Here is a 19,269-nt window from a genome sequence, read left to right as displayed (position 1 = left end):
TTTTTTTTTTTTTTTTTCTGTTTGTTCGTTTTCAGAGAGGAAGGGGAGAGGGGAGGGGCAGAGGCAGAGGGAGAGAGAGAATCCCAAGCAGGCTCCACGCCCAGCACCGAGCGCAGCATGGGGTTTGACCCCACAACCCTGAGATCACGACCTGAACTGAAATCAAAAGTTGGTGGCTCAACCAACTGAGCCATCCAGGCACCCCAGAACTACTAAAGTTTTAAGACTGATTAAAGGTTTTAGGGTTTTTTCTCTTGCCTTGTATGCTGAGAATCATATATATAAAATATTTTTCCTTTACAGCTTATGGCTTTAGAAATATCAGATATACATGTGTGTATGTATAAATTGCTCTATTCTCAGCTGCATGATTTTTTATAAAAAAAAAAAGAGTAAGTCCATACCAGTTTGTATGCTAAATTGTTCAATCAGCAGTGATCAACTTAAAAGCATTTCTAAATTTAATTGAAAAATGAAGCACTATAAGATAGGAGTAAAGAATATCTTTGACTTTAGTTTCTATGTAATTAATGTATATTAACATTTAAAATAAATGTTTATTTGAAGGTAAGGTATTTGTTTACTAAAATGTTGTAAAGGGGTGAATTAAACATCTTTTAAAGGAAAATTCTTTTAACTTCTGTGACTATGAAAAAGGATTGTTACCTTCGATAATTATGCTCTTTTGATCCATATACTTTTTAAATAAATGAAGCAATGTCAATTTTAAAAGTTCTTATAGAATTGAAACTGCTTTATACAAAATTATCTACCCTAAAAATTAATTGGATTTTCTACATATCTAAAAGATATTATAATACATTCTTTTCTTTTTTTTCCTTTGCAAAATATTTTTAAATTGAGAAATGAAATTTTAATTGTCTATGGAATGTAATTTTTAAAAGTATTTTTAGTAAAAATAGAAAAATCTCAGAGCTGAAGCCTTCTCTTTGTCCTGATTACTCACTTTTCTTCGTGCCTTTAATTCTAATTTCATTTTCTACACATTGACATTGTAAAAGTTAGAACAAGGCTGACAGGCAGGTTCACCACACACAGATCATATGAAGACATCTTTGAATAAGAATGCATTCTTGCAGGTCACAAAAACTAGTCAGCACATTGACAAACAATGAGCAGAAAGATCCCCCCTCCAGGCCACAGTTAAGGTACAACCTGGTCACTTACGGCAGTGTTTTACCCCTAGAGTCTGTGGCAGCGGGTATTTCCTTCCTATTTCAACCAGAATGACTAAGGGACTGAAGTGATGAGACAGATCAGCCTCGAGACGGCTTGAACCCAAAAAGCAGACAGTCTCACAGCATTAGGGAAACGAGACTAAGAGAGAACAATAATACTAACTGTAACTAGCATCTATTGTGTGTTATCAGTTAGGAATTAAGTTCAGCTTCTAATAGTAGACACACAAAACACAATTGTTTTAAGCAAGATCTTTTCTTCTCACACATGAAAGAGTACAGAGGTAAGCTGGTGTGGTAACTCCACGGTCACCTGGGACCTGGGTTCCTTCTGACCCTCCCCCCTCCATGGGGCGGAGCTCCCGTCCTCCAGGTAGCCATATGAAGGAAATGCTCTAGCATCACGTTCACAAGGAGGAGAGAAAGGGAACCAGAGCAGGGGGGAGCCACTTGAAAGAGCTTTCCTGCCAGTGCATTGAAACAACTAGGCCTACATCTCATTAGCCAGCCTATCTGCCAGGCAGCAGGGAACAGTGGTCTCCAGGGTTGGCACATTAGCCCATCCAACAATAAGGTTCTGCTTCCCAAAGCACTGAGACAATATTAGGTATCCGAAGAGGTAGCAATCCAGGCCATAGGGGGTTAAGCACTTATCATGTATCATCTCATTTTAATCCTCACCATATACTTTTAAGACTGGGTTAGAGAACTCATGAACTTGTCCCATGTCTTCCCAACTCCAGAGCACGTGCTTTAAACTACTATACTAAACCACCTGCCCAGTAATAAACAGTAGGAGAATGATTAAGAAGGAGTCAGTCATTGTCAAGGAGGCCCATCGGTGGGCACGATCAGATGAGAAGTAACGGAAGCTGCGGGCTGGCGGGGAAGGAAGGACCGTACACAGTGCCAGGGGGAATGGTTTATCATGCTGAGAAAAAGAAGCCAGGCCTTGGAATCGGGGGGATAAGGGAAAAAACCTAGTCTTTGGACCTAGTTTACTGGTAAGGATTTGCTCACTGAGTGAAAAAATAAAATCCCACTTACTGGAGCTGAAGTCAACAGGATAGTGGTTGTCCTCTTTAAGGCTGCAATAGAGAGGCATGCCCAGGTACTCTCAAATACAGGTGGTTAGTGCGAGCATGTGAGAATGTAGAGTTGCTTGAAAGATCACCTCTTCAACAGCCATAATCATTGTGGCTTTCAGAACAGCCAAACCTGGCAGGTACCTAGCACTTGCGTGGAAGAGCGAAAGCAGCATTGTTTGAGATTCTCCCTGAGCTCAAGAGTCCCACCTCTGGAAACATTCATACTTCACAAGAGAGAAAAATCTGATTGAATTGGCATTTTGTCCATGTATTGCTGGCTAACTACTTAAAACTTAGTAGCTGAAACCAAAAACAAAATAAAACAAAACAACAACAAAACCAAAACCGAAAAAAAAAAATAGTAGCTTAAACCAGCAACAATCATTTATTTTGCCCCTGAGTCTGCAATTTGGGTGGGACTCATTGGGAATAGCTCATCCCTGTTCCACATGGCATCAGCTGGGCGACTGAATTGGGGCTGGGGGATCCGCCTTCCCATGGCTCACCCCCATGGCCGGCAAGCTGGTACTGGCTGTTTGATTGGAACCCAGCCAGGTCTGTGGGCCAGGGGCCTTGGTTCCTACTACATAGTCCTCTCCATTGCAGCCACACAGTAGGATAGCTGGGTTTCAAGAGCAAATATCCCAAGAGAACGAAGTGGAAAGACATGGCATTTTTATAAGCTAGACTCAGAAGTCACATATCATCACTTCTGCCATCCTCTGTCATTTGAAGCAGTCAGAAAGTTCAAGGGGGAGAGGACGTAAATGCTACCATCAGTGTCAAGAGCAAGTGGGATAAGAGATATGTTACAGGCATTTTGGAAAACATCATCTGCCAAAATTGGTGTGGCCCCATGCTATCCAGAGGAAATACAACAGGCAAGCTCACACCACGTATCCTCAGGAACATTTGACCTCCCTTGAGTCCAGTGCCTGTATGGCTGGCTTTGGCTTAGACATATATCCCTGGTCCAGTAATTTTTGGTAGGTTTCACCACCTCCATGAGGCCTGAGACACAGCATAGAACAAGCTGTGGGGGGAGCAGACACACAGAAACCTATGCCTATTCTCAGGACCTAAGGTTATAATGGGAACAGATTTGATTGTGAGCACCTTGAGGATGGGGATTAAAAACCATTAGGCATCTCTGTGTCCTGAACAGAGCTTGGCACTAGGAAATGTTCAATTATCATGGGAAAACCAATCACCTACTGAGCTAAGAGTCACTGTACTGCCCTTACTCAGTATCAAGTCAGTCTTTATCATCAGTGACAACAGGACCCAAATAGAGAATTGCTTATTGCCCATTATCATTTTCTTCCCAAGTTTCCAGTTCCATTGTGTTTCCCTCACCTTCCAGCTAATAGTTTCTGATGCTGTTTTTAATCTTTTTTTTTGAAATTGTGCTATTGTGTGTGCTTTTTGTTTTTAGCTGTCTTAAATCCAATCTGGAAGGTGGCAGAGAACCACCATAATTGAACTAGCAAGAAAGTGGAAGTGGAGGAGAAAAGGTGGCCCTGATTTGGAGGGGAAGGAACATGAGGGGGGAGCCCAGCAGATCACGGAAATCCTCTCAGCCGCTTCTTTCTGCTCAGCTCTGGGCTCCCCTTCTTTGCTCTCTAGACTGTGCATGGGGAAAGGAAATGCGAGTTTTATTAATAAAAAGAGTCAATGATCTATTTTAGGTGATGATACAAGCAAGATATGAACTGTTTCTTCCCTGGATGGGAAGACAGATGAACAAAACGAGAGGTGCTGTAAATTCTTCCTCAAAGTTCTCCAGCCAGCACTAAATATAGATGAAGCCAGCCAAGCCAGCTAATGGGGCAAGATGGTAAACTATGGCACCCATTTATTTCTCACCTCCATGAATCTGTACAGAAATTCCTCCGTCTTGTTACATGCGGTGACTGATGACTTTTCATCTCATGTGAATTTGCCTTTCTGTCCGTAACCCACCCCTGTTCCTTTCAAGATGAACCTCCATCCTTCCTCTCTGCTTCTAGTGCCCAACATTCTACCTTCAGGGACTGGGGATAGATATATCTGGGGAAGCAGACAAATGAATTAATGTCAGGATTTGTGTTCTGAGTGGGGCTGGAGCATGAACAAGGGGAACACAGTGGTCTGGGAAAGGAGGTGGGGAGTATGTGAGGAAAAACTCTTAGGGAGTTCTTTGGTTCAACAGATGAAACCAAGATAAGTTGTGAAGACCAAGGGGCAGGATAGGAATCAAAATCTGGAACACAAATCTGAGGCAGGAGTTAGACAGAAGAAGACTAGAAAGTGTTGGGAGTGAGGAGGGTGAGGAAGGTTCTGGGTGATTTCCACAATGGAGCTGAGCTGTGCAGAGTCTGCTTTCATTGGCCACGGGATGCACAGGGAATGGCAGTCAGCCTGGCTTTATGGTGGAAGGGCAGAAAGGACACACAATAATACCTTCTCTATGGCAGAGTTGCATCTCTTCCCTGTTAAGTTGAGAAGATCAGTTCTAGAGAGACAGCATGAATATTAAACCCTGGGCTAGGATTCATGCTCCCACAGCATTGGGACACATACCCTGACTCCTATCAGATTTGTGGGAGCTAACTGGATTGTCTGAGAAGGGGCAGACCATCTACCTATCTGGTCAGATCCAGAGCAGGCCACTCGAGGTGCGGACTGGGCAAGGCCCAACACTTTCTTCTGAATAAACGTTACAAATTTATCCTAAATAAATACACTTCTAATTTTCTGCCCTCACATGTAATGTTGGTGTGTTTGTTTAAACAAGACTCAATTCCATGAGAAAATTTCCAACTCAAAATACCTCAGACCAAAAGAAACTTCCAGGCTCAGGTAACCAAACTGGGAAGAGGCAGGAAGTTGCTGCTCTCAGAGACAAGCAGAAGCAGGTTCAGCTACAGCAAGGGGCGGCCAGACCAGGTACTCAAACACAATAAAGATTCTTCAGTGTTTTTGTCTTTCCTTCATTGTCTGAAACAACTTTCTCCACAAGACTATAACTATTGCAGCTAGTAGCTCCAGGGAGCTCATCTTTCTGTCTTTCCCACCAAAGTAGAAGGCAATCTCTTTCCATTACCCAATGAAGAAAAGTCCCCCAGCAGGACTTTTATGCCTAACCCTGTGAAAATGGTATTGGGACCAACTAGGGTTGACATTTCCCTTACTACCACAGGTTGAAGTGTGTGTGTATGTGTGTACGTGTGTGTATGTGTCTGGTACACACATTAGTTGCTTGGTAGGGTGGGTGGTTGATTAGTTCATTAGTTGGTTGGTTGGTTGGTTGGAGAGGATTCATGAGGAAGCAGCTTCTATAGGGAATCAGAGTGCTATGACCAGATGCAGGGCATTTGGGACCAACCAAGCACACAGGTATCCATCACTACCCGTGCTCTTCTTTCCCATTCCCCTTACTATCCACATTCAGAGTCAGAAGTCCAGAGTGGGCCAGGTTCTCAAGATGGGGGATCTACCGATGCTTTTCATTTCCTCCTTTGTACATTTTTAGTGTTTTCTAAATGTTCTACAATAAACATGTATTACCTTTGTAATTTACATTACAAAAAATAGCGTGGGTAAGTTTCCATTAACCAAAGCAGAAATATTAAGAGCTCAAACAGGAAAATTCAATATTTTTACAGCATAAGAATGTCTTGTGAAAATTTGTTGCAAAGCTAATGAATACATTTAGGTGTATATGACCAGGACCACTTTTTGTAGGAAAGAGAAGGGGTTCTGAATGGGGGTTGGTAAGAAGCCCTGATTGCTTCGCTCTGCAGCGTGGAATGTATTGGGTTTTTTTTCTACCTGCATTCCTGTATCCCGGGCTGAACAAGGACACATTTTGCGCATTTCTCTTCAGGGCTTATGAGAGAATCAGGGCAGCCTTTGAGACCCTGCATTTACCTTGTGGATTGTGTCACCATTGAGGACAGGAGCAGAAGGTATCAAAGAAGTCGTCAAGATCCTAAGAAGCTGAATGAGAGCAAGCCAGCATTAGAAAGACTTCTCTCCCCACAATGCATAATGTCTAATCACTTGGATTCTTTTCTTTTCTTTTCTTTTCTTTTTTACCATAAGAATCATTAAATATTAAAGAATATTTTGAATAAAGAGCAAAAATATCCTCCATTTAAAATCGTCTCCCTTGTATACTTCTACAGTTGCCACAGTTTCTATAATTAACACAGACACTTTTCATAGAGTAAAAAAGTATCGGAAATAAAGTCCAATTAAAATTCCCCACCCCCCAATATCATTCATAATTCCACCAGCTTAGCAAGGAGATTTGTATTTTTAGGAGTGATGTGGAATCTCCACCAACCCTTTCTAAGAAAGGGAACATGAGAAGAAGCCTGAGAGTGAACCCTGTTGAGGGTCACGGGTGGGGGGGGCACTTCCTCATGCAGCCTGAGGGAGCACGCTTTCCTGAGGAGAGCAGGAACACTCACTGGCTGCTGTTGGGGGCTTCAGAGGGGTCCATAGGAAAGGGAGCCACTCAGAAATCCCGGAGAGAGAAAGTACTAAAAGCCTTCCCTCAAGATGCCATTGGGATCCATTCATTCTGCAAACATTTATTGTTTATACCTACTTTGCACCAGGTAATAGAGAGACAGAGGGGAGGTGGGGTAGCGTGGGGAAGCCCGCAGCCTCTGGAGCCAGACTGGCTGGGTTTAAATGCTGGCTCCATGCTTCTGGGTAGGTTACCTAACTTCTCTGGGCCCTACTTGCCTCATAAGATTTTCTGAAAAAAACCACATGAGTCAATCCATGTGAACGCTCTGAACAGTGAGTACGCAGTGTGTGGTAAGGATTGTACAGCGCTGGCTGTTACTATTGTCATCTCTGTCCTTAAGGAGATCACAGTCCAGAGGCCGCAATGGCATCGACTGTAAGTTTGTGCAACAAGAAGAAGGATCTGCCAGGCCCAGGTGGTAAGATGCAGAGTTGTCGGGGGGCTCCCCTGCCAAACAGCTTTTAGGAAATTACACTGCCCAGGACTCTGGCCTCAGCACCATTTTGTAGGTCATGGGGTCACGGAAGGCAGTCACCTAGCGAGAGCCAGTCCAACTGGGAATGACAGTATGATGATGAAGACTTTTTTTGAGCATTTACTCGGTGACAGACACTCTTCTACTTGTTCCCTGGGAACTAACTCGCTTAACTCCCCAGGTAAGTATATTATTACCCCCATTTTATTTTTAATATTTATTTATTTATTTATTTTTAGGGGGGTGAGGGGCACAGGGAGAGAGAGAATCTCAAGTAGACTCTATACTGAGTGGGGAGCCCGACATGGGGCTTGATCTCACGACCCTGAGATCATGACCCGAGCTGAAACCAAGAATCAGATGCCTAACCAATTGAGCCACCCGGGTGCCCCTATTACCCCCATTTACAGAGAGATGAGGTAACTTGCTCAGGACACACAGGTAGTGTGTGGTAGAGCTGGGATTTCAACCCAGCTAGTCTGTTTCCAAAAGCCATCTGCTTGTTACCAGGCTCACTGTGCAGATGGGCCGTTTTCATTGACTATGAAGGAATTGTGCGAAGGGTGACCCTGAATGGCATTTTGCCCACTTATTTGAGTATCATTCATTTGTTCCTTCAGCTGACATTTACTGAGCCCCTTGCTCTAAGTAGGGCACAGAGGGACCTGTTAGGTGCAGAAAAGAAGCCAGGATCCTCCCATCAAGCTGTTTCAGGAGATAAGGCTTGTGCCCAAATGCAGAGTGACAAGTTGCTGGGGAGGAGCAGATATAGGGCTCAGAGGTACAGAGGAGGAAGGATGACTGGGCTGGGGACAGCAGACAAAACCCCGGGCGAGAAAGTTGAATTGGAGCGAGGTCTTAAAGGACAGAGGGTTGTGACAAATGGTCATTCAAGAAAATGGCATTGCAGTTCCTAGAGAAGAGCATGAGGAGAGGCACAGAGTTGGGGAACACAGTCCAGCACAATTTGGCTGAAGCACACAGGGTGTGCGAGAGACAGTGGCAGGTGAGGTAGGAGGCACAGGGAAGCCAGGGCCTTGAACTCTGGTTTAGGAAGTTGGATTTCATTTAGTGGGAATGAGGAGCTCTTGAAGACCTTTGGGAATGAGAGCACGACGCTCAGCACTGGGATTTGGAAGAATGATCCTCACATGTGGAGGGTCAGTTTCAGGGAGAGAAGCGAGTAATAGGAAATGAGTGTAGCAGCAGAGGGAATTAAGAAAAGAGAAAAGAAATAGGAAGGACACAGCAGATACGATCAGGTCACTGCCCACCCTCCTTTAGCTGCTTAAAAACCTTCAAATGGCTTCCCATTGATTTTCAAATGAGCTCAAAGTCCTTAATATGGTCTGAACGCGACCTTTGCCTCTTGGATTCCTCATAGCTCCTAGTGCTTTAGCCAACAGCCTTCTTTTAACTCATGGAGTACACTGTGCCCCTTCCCTCCTTAGACTTTCTCACGAGCTCTTTCCTCTGCCTGACATGCACCCCTACCACCCCCACACCCCTCCCTACTCTTTGCCACAGTAGGTCCAACCATCCTTCAGATTTTGGCTTAGTCAAAGCCTTCTTTGGCCCCCACTGTGTGTTCTCACTACCTTTTCTTTGTAGCATGCGCCGCCATTGCAATTTTACATTTGTTTTCGTGATTCTTCAAAGAATGCCTGTCTTCGTTATAAGTTTCACGAGAACAGATAAATCCCTGTCCTTGACTGCAAGCATCATGAGAAGCAAGAGATTTCTGTTTGGCTTGCTCTTGTAGCCCCAGCACCAATCACCTCTTGAGCTAACACGCCCTCAAAATGTTAGATCAATGAATGCAGCATCTACACGATTTGGTAACTGACTGAATAACAGGAATGAAAACTAACACCAGGCTTTGGACACTAGTGGCAGGAAATGTGGTGTTGCCATTTGCTGCAAGGGGGAACACAAGAGGAACCTTTTTTCAGGTTACATTTTCCAGATTATGAATCTGGCGTCACACAAATTGATTTGGAGGTTCCTGCAGGTCGTCAGTTTGTCCGGCAGGCCGTAGCAAATTACCACTACAATTTAAGGGGGATATTACAGCTAGAGAAAGAAAGTGTGACCAGTTTGTGGGTACATTAATGAGAATTAGTTGCCTGTGTGTAGCAGAAAATCCAAAAGAAGAGAGGCTTGAATTTGCAAGGGTTTCTTGTTGTCTCACCTAAAAGAAGTTTGGAGGTAGGAAGTCCAGGACTGATACTGTGGCTCCAAGGTCGCCTGAGACCATGCTCTCTATCTTTCTATGCCACTGTTCTTAGTATGTGGATTCTGTCCTCAAGGCCACCTTTGGCCTCTGATGGCTGCTGGAGCTCTGGTCATCAAGCCTGTCCTGCTGGCAGGAAGGAAGAAGAGGGAAGGTAACAGGCACTCCCCTGAAAGCCCGATGCACTTATGTCTCATTGGCCCAAACCACTAGAAAAGCAGTGCATCTCGCCTTAAGTAAAGCTGGAAGACGTAGTCCTTTAGGGGTGGGTGCATTGCTATCTTGAAGAAAGTCAGGTGTTCTCCTAAGAATAATGTAATGTCGGACGGGCAATGGCCGATTCTACCACAGGAAGCTAGAGCCTGGATGAGATGGTTGAGTCATGAGAGAAGTGTGCAGTTTCGTAAGTGTTCATCCAGCCGAGAGGAATGAGTGTCCAGTGACGGGTACGTGGAATTTTAGAGAAGCAAGGAATTTCAGTAATCACCTAGTACAATCCCTGAATTTTGCTGAGGAAGAGACTTGACCCATAGAAATAGAGAGCTGTGGCCAACGTCATACCGCAGGTGGGTGGCAGAGCTGGGGCCAGAACCGGATTCCCCGGATGAAGTGAGGAAACAGACTACGTAGAGAGTTTGTAGCAGCCCCAGATGAACATACTTGAGTAAGGACTCACTGCACACAACATTACAGTGATTCAGAAGAGAGGCTGGCATGGAAGAGTCTTGGGTTCGAATCCCAGCTGTGTGAGCTTGGGCAGGTTACCCAGCTTCTCTGAACCTCAGCTCCTCTTCAGTGTAATGGGGCGATGGCACGGAGTCGGCTCTTTATCACTGGTGGCCATTCTTACCATTATTCTTAGAAAGAAACAGATGTCTTTAGAATAACTGAATGAATCCGTGAACAAACAAAACATGAATGGATGAAATGACAACAGATAGTTATCCGTCTAGATGCTTTCACTGTTTGTTTGCTGAGAGCTTTTGAGCGGGAAGCTCATTTCTTCTATGCCCTCGAATTCAATTCTATCTCTATAGCAATGTGCTCTACTAAGCATCTGCGCTTCCTCGGACTCCCACTGGTCTTCCTGCCAGACCCTGCCATTCTCCCCTGTGACACCTGCACCCCATCTATATATATGCCAATTCTATAAAAGATGAACCAGAGACTAGATGAACTAGACACGGACTTCCTTCACTCCTTGATATCAGTTTCCTTTTCCCACCCTCACATATCCTCTCTCACTACCTCACCTGCTCCCCAACTTCCTCTCCCATCCACCTGGGAGCACATTTGGAGTGTTGACACAAGACTGAGCTTAGTGCTGTGGGACAGTGCAAAGAAGACAAGAGTCAGAGACGCTGGCCTTGAATTGTTTTCTATATGATGACCAATGCGTGAGCCATATGACATTTCCTAAGACGTCATGACGTCGAGGTATGATGGACTGTAGTTTTCCCACCTTCCCCCTTTATGGCTGACATTTCCCCAACTCTGTCATTATCTACTCTTTGCTACTTTATATAGTTTTTGTGTTATTAATTCTTGTGGAATTATAAAGGTTGGGAAATAGTTATATTCATGGTCTCTTCTTTCCTATCTTAAAAAAAAAACAAAACACAACTCATCAATTCAGTACCAACACCGAAGGTAAAATAGCATTAAATTGCCAAATGAAACATGAAAATCTGTAAATACTACGTGAGATCCTCGTTAAAACTAATTTATTCTTTTTGGGCAGATACCGGGTTCTAGTTTGATTTGGAAATGCAGAATTTATGTCTGTTGTAAAATATCGCAACAAGCCCCGTATTGCTGTGGCCAGGACGAGATGCCAGCTGGAGAGGAAACAGGGCTCAGTATTTGCCTGTCTGGGAGGGTTTCACATCCACAGAGCCCAAGGCCCTCTCTGCAGTCAGAACACTCCCGTATTTCCTCTCCTACAGCGTTCTGCTTCTACCACTAACCAGCGGGGGACTTTGGGAAGGTTGCCTGACTCCCCTGGGCCTCAGTTTCCCATCTGCAAAACAAAGCAGCTAGACTAAATCATTTCCAAATCAACAGTTGTCCCACCAAAGTGCACACAAAAAGCATCTCTCTGAGCAGCTTCTTAAAAATTCAAAGTCTTGGGTCGCCATGCCAAAGGGAGATTGGCCCACGAATCAGCAGTTTTAATGAGCAAGTCAGATCATTCTGAAGCAAGGAACTTGGGGACCCCACAGAAATCTGCCAGAAGCTCTTATTCAGCCTCGGTATGCTGTATCTTCCTCTGAAACCGATTGCAAATAAATTCTCAAAGAAGTAGAAGATGGAGGAAGAGGAGGAAGAAAAGGAAAAAGAATAAGCAAGAACGCTGTTATCCTTGGGAGCAGAGGTTTGAAGGGCAAGCCCCGTGGTTCCCGGGGCTGAGCTGCTGGCACTCTCTGCCCTGAGCCCCCGGAGCCCTCACAGCACCACACGCATCAGAAACTCCATCAGAGGCTGCCTTTCTCATTAGCTCGCCGTGCCCAAGTACGAGACCTCTGGCAGTGGGACCTACTTTGACTTACTGGGCATTTTTAGCAGCCCCTGCACAGTGCCAAGTGAGACCCCCAAGACTCGATGAGATGCCAACACAAGTGAGGCATGACTAGCTTTGAGTCCTGTAAGAGAAGGTCTTCTCAGATTTCCACCAGCGAGGAAGCTCAAGCATGGCTCCCTCAGCACCCAGGGGTGATACTTTCAAAGACCAGCTCCCTTCAGTATGGCTCTGAGAGGGCAAGGGGGAGAAACTTCCTTTCCCCTGATGAGCTCTTTCTTCCTATTGCTAGTTTAGGGTGATGGGGACAATGGGGCACTTTTTTGGCATTTAAATTAGGGACTGCTTAGTACAGGAAGCTGAAACATCACCAACGGCGGCTAAAACTTACTTTGTGCTGGGCAACATTTTAAGAAATTTACCTGTGCTAACTCCTTTAAACCTCTCCACAAACCTGTGAGAGAGCTATTATGATCGTATTCAATTTCCAGAAATGGAGGCACAAAGAGGTGAAGTAACTTGCTGAGGGCCACCATCTTGGAAGCAGGAGTTCCGGGATTCCAGGCAGGGCAGTCTGACTCTGCAGCGGAAGTTCTAAACCCCTTGGCTCAACAGCCTCTCTTGTGTTTTGGGGAGTCTCAGCTCTCCCTCTTCTGTGGCCTGCGACCACAAAGAGCCCCTTAGCCATTCCTTTTCCAATTTTCCCATTTGCATCCTCGGTCTGCAGGAGGGCTGTGTGGAGAGAGGGCCAAGCAAAGAGGGCAAATGCTCTTGGGATAATGCAGGACGGCCTCGATGCCTTCCTTCACAGTAAACATCCAGAAATCTGGGGAAAGCAGATAGCTTTGGTAGGCAGAGAAAATACTGGAACTGCTCAGCAGTAATGATCAGATCTTTTGGGGCCCTGCTATAAACATACCTGCAAATGTAAGAGAGAAGCTGCAACAGCTGTAAGCCCCTCTCCGCCCAGCTCTGATAACTTTCAAAGCAAAGGTCCAGTGCCTTTCCTTTGAGGGTTGTCCTTTTTATTTTTCTTTCTTTCTTTCCTTTTTTTTTTTTTTTTTTTTTTGTGCCCAAGTAAGTATGCTCCTCTTATTCTTCAGGTGATTAGATAAAAAGATAAAATGCCTTGCACATATAGTTTCCTCCTGCAGGAAGTGAGCGGATGGGAGAGATTCACTGTAATGATGAGTCACCACCTGGATTTGAAACAAACACACCTACAAAGAGACGCGGGGTGTAGACTCAGTAAATAACCAGCCAACTGGCCCTTCTGAAACCAATAGCTGCCACAGATTCGTTTGTCTAAAAAAATTTTTTTTTCCTCTTCATTTTTCACTGCCTTGGAGCCCTCCTAGGTAGCAGCCTGTTCATTCTCTCCATTAAAATGCAGGGCTCTCTACCTTCGGAGTCCTGGGAGCCAGGCTCAGTACAGAGGGGAGAAATGAGGGCAGGGCTAAAGAGGAACATATAAAAAATAAATGAGCCATTCATAAAAATGAATATTATTACCAAAAGGAACCGTCTGCCAACATCTCCATGTATATATTAACTCAGCTGCTGAGCTCTGTAACAGTGCAGAATTAAGCCAATGCATCATCTTTTTAGTGGTTGCTCAGTTGATCTACTATTAACTTTAAACAACCAATTGTGAAATGAGCGCTTCACTATGCCATAATGATGATGAGGCTTCGCCCGGCACTATTTTTTATAACGTAAGCTTGAAAATTGGTAAAATAAATTCAGCTGTGCTTAGCACACTCTCGTAGCCCTCCGGAACCAGATATTCAGGTGTGTGGGGGGGGGCGGGGGGAGTCGGCTCCACTCAACCAGCTTCGTGAAGTCATTTGCACAAATTCTAAAAACTGCCTTTATTTTTCTCCAGCTTAGCATATCTTTCCCTGAAAATCCGAAATGCCAAGATGTTGGGCTTTTTGCTGTCTCCATGAGCAATTTCAGATGGCTTCTTTTTCTTCCCACTCCACGACTTGCATCTCAGATGCCCGTCTTTTCCTCTGAGGCCTGCGCGTTGGTCGAGGTGACGGTATGTAAGACGCTGCCCGCAAAGAGCCTGGGTTGACAGCACCAGCCTGGAGATGGACTGAGCACCTGTTTCCGGCATCTAGCTTGGCCATTTGCCGGGTCACCTGAGGCTTTTTGTTCTTTGCTTCTCCAGGTCGGTGTTGTGATCCGGCCCCTACTTGGTGACTCTGAAGAAAAGTAACTGATTCCCCCACGTGGCTTGTGGAATCAGGGTCGTTAACTTTGCAACCACACCTTGTAAATCTCTCCAGGCTACAAGCTGGTGTCTGTCCCCTGTGGTTCCGAGAACAATCCACGACAAACACTGACAGGAAGGGCCATTATGGTCGTGGATGTTCTCACCATCTGGAATGGTTACAGTTGTCAGGATCCGAGATGACTCACTGTGCTGAGGAATCATTTCTCTAATGGCAGCACTAATCAGGAGGGACGAGGCCGTTGCTAAGTGCTGCTGCATGGAGAACATGCCCTGCCAGATGAAAAGGAAGGGCCGTGGATTTGCTTGTGCTCATTTGAAAATAAAGTGGCTTGGAATGTTATCCTTGCCGCCATCTAATGACAGGGCCATCCTTCACATCAGGACCTGGCACCTCTGGCCAGCCTTCAGGAGGGTTGGCCGTTTCCGTGGGCAGACGGGCTCTCTGTCCTTCCCCGTTGGTTTGCTCTGCGGGAGGTTTAGCAGCTTGGTGTAGAAAGGGCAGTGCAAACAGATGTGGATATGGTTTTTTATGCAGCCCCCTCCCTCGAGCGTTTGTCCTAGTACTATTCCATGCCAACCCTAAACCTGCAATAGACTCTCCCCTCCCTGCGGTCACGGTTGGCAGCGGCGGGGGTGGGGGTGGGGGTGGCGGGGCTTTGGAAATTCCCATCGGCAGCTGGAGACTCTGAGGGGATCATCAAGCTCATCCTGAACCTTAACTGTTGCCTTCAGTGGGACTCAACCCTTACCACCCCTTGATTTTGGACTTCCGGCCTCCAGAACTGTGAGAGAATACATTTCTTTTGTTTTATGCCACTCAGTGTGTGGTTATTTGTTACAGCAGCCCCAGGAAATGAATTCAGTGGGGGTACCAGCAGACCTTATGGGTCACAGGAAGACACCAGGCGAGAGCCAAACAGCCTCCCCATGTTACTAAGAGTTGTCATCAGCTCCTTTGTGAACTTGCTACACCAAATATCCTTAGAGTTTGTGCTTGAGGTCACTGTATTGTAAAGTATAGAAAGTTTTTATTTCATGGGGCAGGAGGGTGGTTGATTTATCTGAATCCACCCCTTTTGTTACCATCAGAGGAGTCCTGAGTCCAAGCTTAAAGCTCGCCCCTGCCCTTTTCCCCACGGGGTGGAAACAAGGACGCCATGACAATTTCCGCTAGGTGACAGTTCAGGGTGTTCTTTGTAACTATTTCACATTCATTGCCATGGGGTGGCCACATCATCCTTTTCTCTGATCTTCTTGCCATCCTTCCTTTTACGTTGGCCTTCCCTTGTGCAGCTGCATACCCATTTCAGCAGTGATCCTAAGAATCCCGACGGAAGGAAATCCAACAGCATTGTTAACCTTCACATGAAAGTGGACACTTATGCATGTTTAAGAACTCATTTAATTCTCACACTCAACTTGTTACGATCCCTCCTTTATAGACAATAAAATTGAGGTCCAGGGAGGCTAACTTGCCCCAAGTCAACCAACCAATAAGCGCCAGGACTGAGACAGTAAGACACGAACTCTGGCTCAAGAGTCCTACGTATAACTGCTGTGCAAACTGCCTCCAAGGCTGATCACAGAGGAAAAGATCTTGCGGGGGCTGCCAGCCGCACACCGTCTTCTGCTTCCCAATGTTCCCCTTCCGTCTGGGACCATCCCACTTGAGACTGCAGCTCCCCCATGTAATGCTGCGGTCGGCGCAAAGACTCCCAGCTCCACCTGTAATTCCTCCCAGCACCGCCACAACTGAGCTGAAATCCTTAAAGCAAGCCTCCACGATCACACGGAGAGCACGTGTGCCATGTCCCCTGGAGCTCAGGATGTGCCTCGCCGCCTTGCTCCCAGGCTTTCTCTACCACGGAGGCCATCTTATTCCCTTCCCCAGAAGTGGGGTTGGGAAATGAGGGCTAAATCCCAGCCCAAGGGCCAGGGAGAGGCTATCGGGAGAAAGGATTGCTCTTTCTGCCTGCCTGCCTCGCCCTCCCACTTCTGCTTCCCGGCTGAGGTCCAGCCTCCTTGTTTGGGAATGATCACACACATTTCCCATGGGGAAAATCCCCCCATCCCCCCAAGTGAAGGTGGTCCTATCCCCTCCTCTCAACGGGACCTCCACATTCTAATACAACACCATAAACCTGGTATCACACCCTGAGGCCTGCAGGTCCAGGAGCAAAAGGAGGGAACATCCATTATATCCTCTTTGCAATGGAAGGGGCAATTTCCAGTCACAAGAATAGTCATCTCATCCCCCTGGAACTTGACGACGTAGTCTCATTCTTAGCTCTATTAGCCATTTCCTCATTGCTATACTAAAAAAGACATTCCATTAAAGAAGTGAATAAGAAAAAAGGAACTGAATTTACTGAGTATAAGAAACATTTGGGTTTTTATTTCACACGTTCATTGCAGTATGAAGGTGATGTGACCACAGCTGACTCACAGTGTTAATCAATTAGCCTGCAACACATAGAAAACGAACGTGACAATGACACAGCAGTAGAAGTTAACACCTGGCTTCCAGGAAGCTGTCCCGAGCCTACGCGCTTTGTTTTATCTGGTCCCTCCTGCCCCCAACATTAGGGCTTTGCAGGCTCTGGCTTCTGATTCTGCCTGTGCCGATGGCTCCAACAGTTAGCTCCAAGCGAGTGTGTGGTGTGTTAGAAAATGATTTCAAATTTAGCGACATTTCAGGGCTGGGCAAAGGCTGCACACACTGCAGAAACGGAAGGATGGTTTTTGCTTTTGGACAATCTGCAGCACGCTTTCTTACTCTACTGCCCGCTGAGAAAGACAGGGTCCCCCCCCCGCCCCCAGTAGAACCCTATTTCTGAAGTAAATATAAGTTGTACATTACGTGCTGAAAATGAAGTTATCTATTTTTTTAAAAAAACATTTCTGATTCAAAACAGCAACTTGCTATAGTGATTATGATAGTGGTTTAGGGTCAAGTTCTTCAAAAGATAAATAAGATCATCCCAAATGTAATTATGTTGCAATATTAAACATTAAAAGCTCCACTTACCAACAGTTCATAGTCTGGGCTATTATGAAAGCAATTGAGTCAACTATAGAGCAGCTTCCAGCAGGATCTAGAAAGATGCTTAGAAAATAAAGGTTATTGATTTTTTTTTTTTAGTTGAGGAGCAGGAAGAAAACTTAGTGATTCAGCTTCTTATCTTAAAGATGAGAGGGAAAAGGACGTTTGTAGATAAGTTTGAACAAATTTATCAGCCTCAGAAGAGAGGCTTTGCAGCCCTGTGAAGTGTTCATATCTGGCCTCCGAGCAGCCGCGGGTTATTTCTAGTGGCTGACCTGAACTGAGTGCCACAGTGAACCAGACAACGGCCTCTTCGTCATTCTCAACACCTCCCTTGTGCTTAGCTCCTGTCCAGCTCACGTAAGGTTGGGGATATTTCACATCTTTGCAAGCTGGGTTTTTTTTTTTTAAACATCAGGGCTGACTGGTTGCATTAACCATGGTGACCACACTCCGGCTCAGTCTCGCCAGTGATGGGGAAAGTCCGGTGTTTGTAGCAGCAGTTCTTGTTTGTGTGCTTTCTCTCTCTTTTTTGTTTTTGTTTATTTTTTTGCTAATTACATTCCTCCTAACCTTCTGACTGGCTGTGTCTTGGCCTCCCTCTGAAACTAAGACCCGGGAGGCATGGATGGGAAACTTAATCCCTCTATTAGGTAGTAGGCTGGACTTAGACACGTCCTTTAATGTCCTCTGTACCTCACTTCCTCGTTTGTAATGTGGAATTGATGAACCAAGGACTCTTTAATTTGATGAGATCTTAGATGCTTTTTAGCAGAGCAAAAATATTTTCTCTCCCTTTTTTTCAGATGAAGACATTGAAGATTAGGGAAGCTAATGAATTGCCTACAATTAGGCAACTACCACCTCATAGGATTGAGAATAAATATGGGGTAATAAGCAAAGGATATTTTAATAACTTATTTAATACTCCAAATTCATAATTGTCTTTGGCAAAATGTTGAGGTAAATAAAGGCTGTTTTCTTGCCTTTCAGCTCCCTACTTCTCTCCGAGTCCCAATAGTTGGAGCCATTGTTTGCTAAGAGGGCCTGGTGATGCAGTCATAGCCTGTCTACTGCAGCTTTTAATATTGCACTTAAGGACAGCTGTGTCTGTATACCTCGGACAATAGACTACAAAAAGCACTGGTAATTAAGTAAGTTTTAGAAATTTGAAGGTAGCATGCTTCTCAGTGTTAGCCTTTTGCCACTACTACGGAATCTTGAACTTAAAAAGATTAGGGCACAATGGGACAGCACCTAGAGGACAATGGACAAGATGTTGGCAGCTGAGAAGACAACCTCTGGGATGGACACCATTCTCTGCTCTTCCTTCCTAAAAACTTGGTCATTTGGAAGGCAACCCAATATGAAACAAAGTTAACTTAGAAATTGAATAAAACGTGATTAAGTTTCAGATACCTTCCTTTCAATGTATTTTGGCTATTTCAGTTAAAAAATGTTGACCTAACTTCTTTTTTTTTATTTTTCTTTCTTCTTTTAATAGGTAATAATTTTATTTATTTATTTATTTATTTATTTTAAGTAATCTCTATGTCCAATGTAGGGCTTGAACTCATGACCTAAAGATCAAGCATCTTGTGCTCCACTGACTGAGCCAGCCAGGCACCCCCCCAAAATGTTGACTTAAATTCTTAAAGCAGATCTAGAACTCTATCTTGATTCAGTGCTACAAACAAGAGCCCAGTGTCAGGGGTTCATGCGAGACTTGGACCAACAGCATTAGAGTCATGGGGAAACTTTTTTAAGATAAAGATTTTCTAGGTCCTAGCACTAGATATTTTGAATTGACTGAAGTGGAATGGGTCCTGGGCATGTGTATTATTTTAAATTTCCAGATATTTGTCAGTATCTATTGGCGGGATGCATTGGTCATACGCCCAGGTACTCTGACAAGTGCTCTGTGGTTTCAGGCCTATAGAGGAGAAGTT

At 44.9% G+C, this 19,269-nt stretch overlaps 1 protein-coding gene across 3 annotated transcripts in view; it reads left to right on the top strand.

Moving 5' to 3' along the window:
- TMEM154 (transmembrane protein 154) overlaps positions 1-18,734 on the top strand; it is a 61,856-nt gene extending 43,122 nt beyond the window's left edge. Inside the window, exons 8-13 of one of the 3 annotated variants that reach the window (XR_003208859.2) lie at positions 3,976-4,124; positions 7,150-7,227; positions 7,319-7,465; positions 13,921-14,079; positions 18,127-18,210; positions 18,314-18,734. Coding sequence is in view for 1 of the 3 variants with exons in the window: in XM_025874320.2 (XP_025730105.1) it covers positions 3,976-3,979 (4 nt within the window). In the remaining 2 variants the exon portion in view is untranslated. Of the gene's footprint in view, positions 1-3,975; positions 6,432-7,149; positions 7,466-13,920; positions 14,080-18,126; positions 18,211-18,313 lie in introns of those variants that run through there. The other 2 variants (XR_003208858.2, XM_025874320.2) reach the window with 2 other exon arrangements.
- The last annotated feature ends 535 nt before the right edge of the window (positions 18,735-19,269 follow it).

Source organism: Callorhinus ursinus, unplaced genomic scaffold, assembly GCF_003265705.2.
Source record: "Callorhinus ursinus isolate GAN/ISIS: 27379988/994484 unplaced genomic scaffold, GSC_fseal_2.0 scaffold4, whole genome shotgun sequence".
Taxonomy (NCBI): Eukaryota; Metazoa; Chordata; class Mammalia; order Carnivora; family Otariidae; genus Callorhinus; species Callorhinus ursinus.
This window is presented reverse-complemented; position numbering and strand designations above follow the sequence as displayed.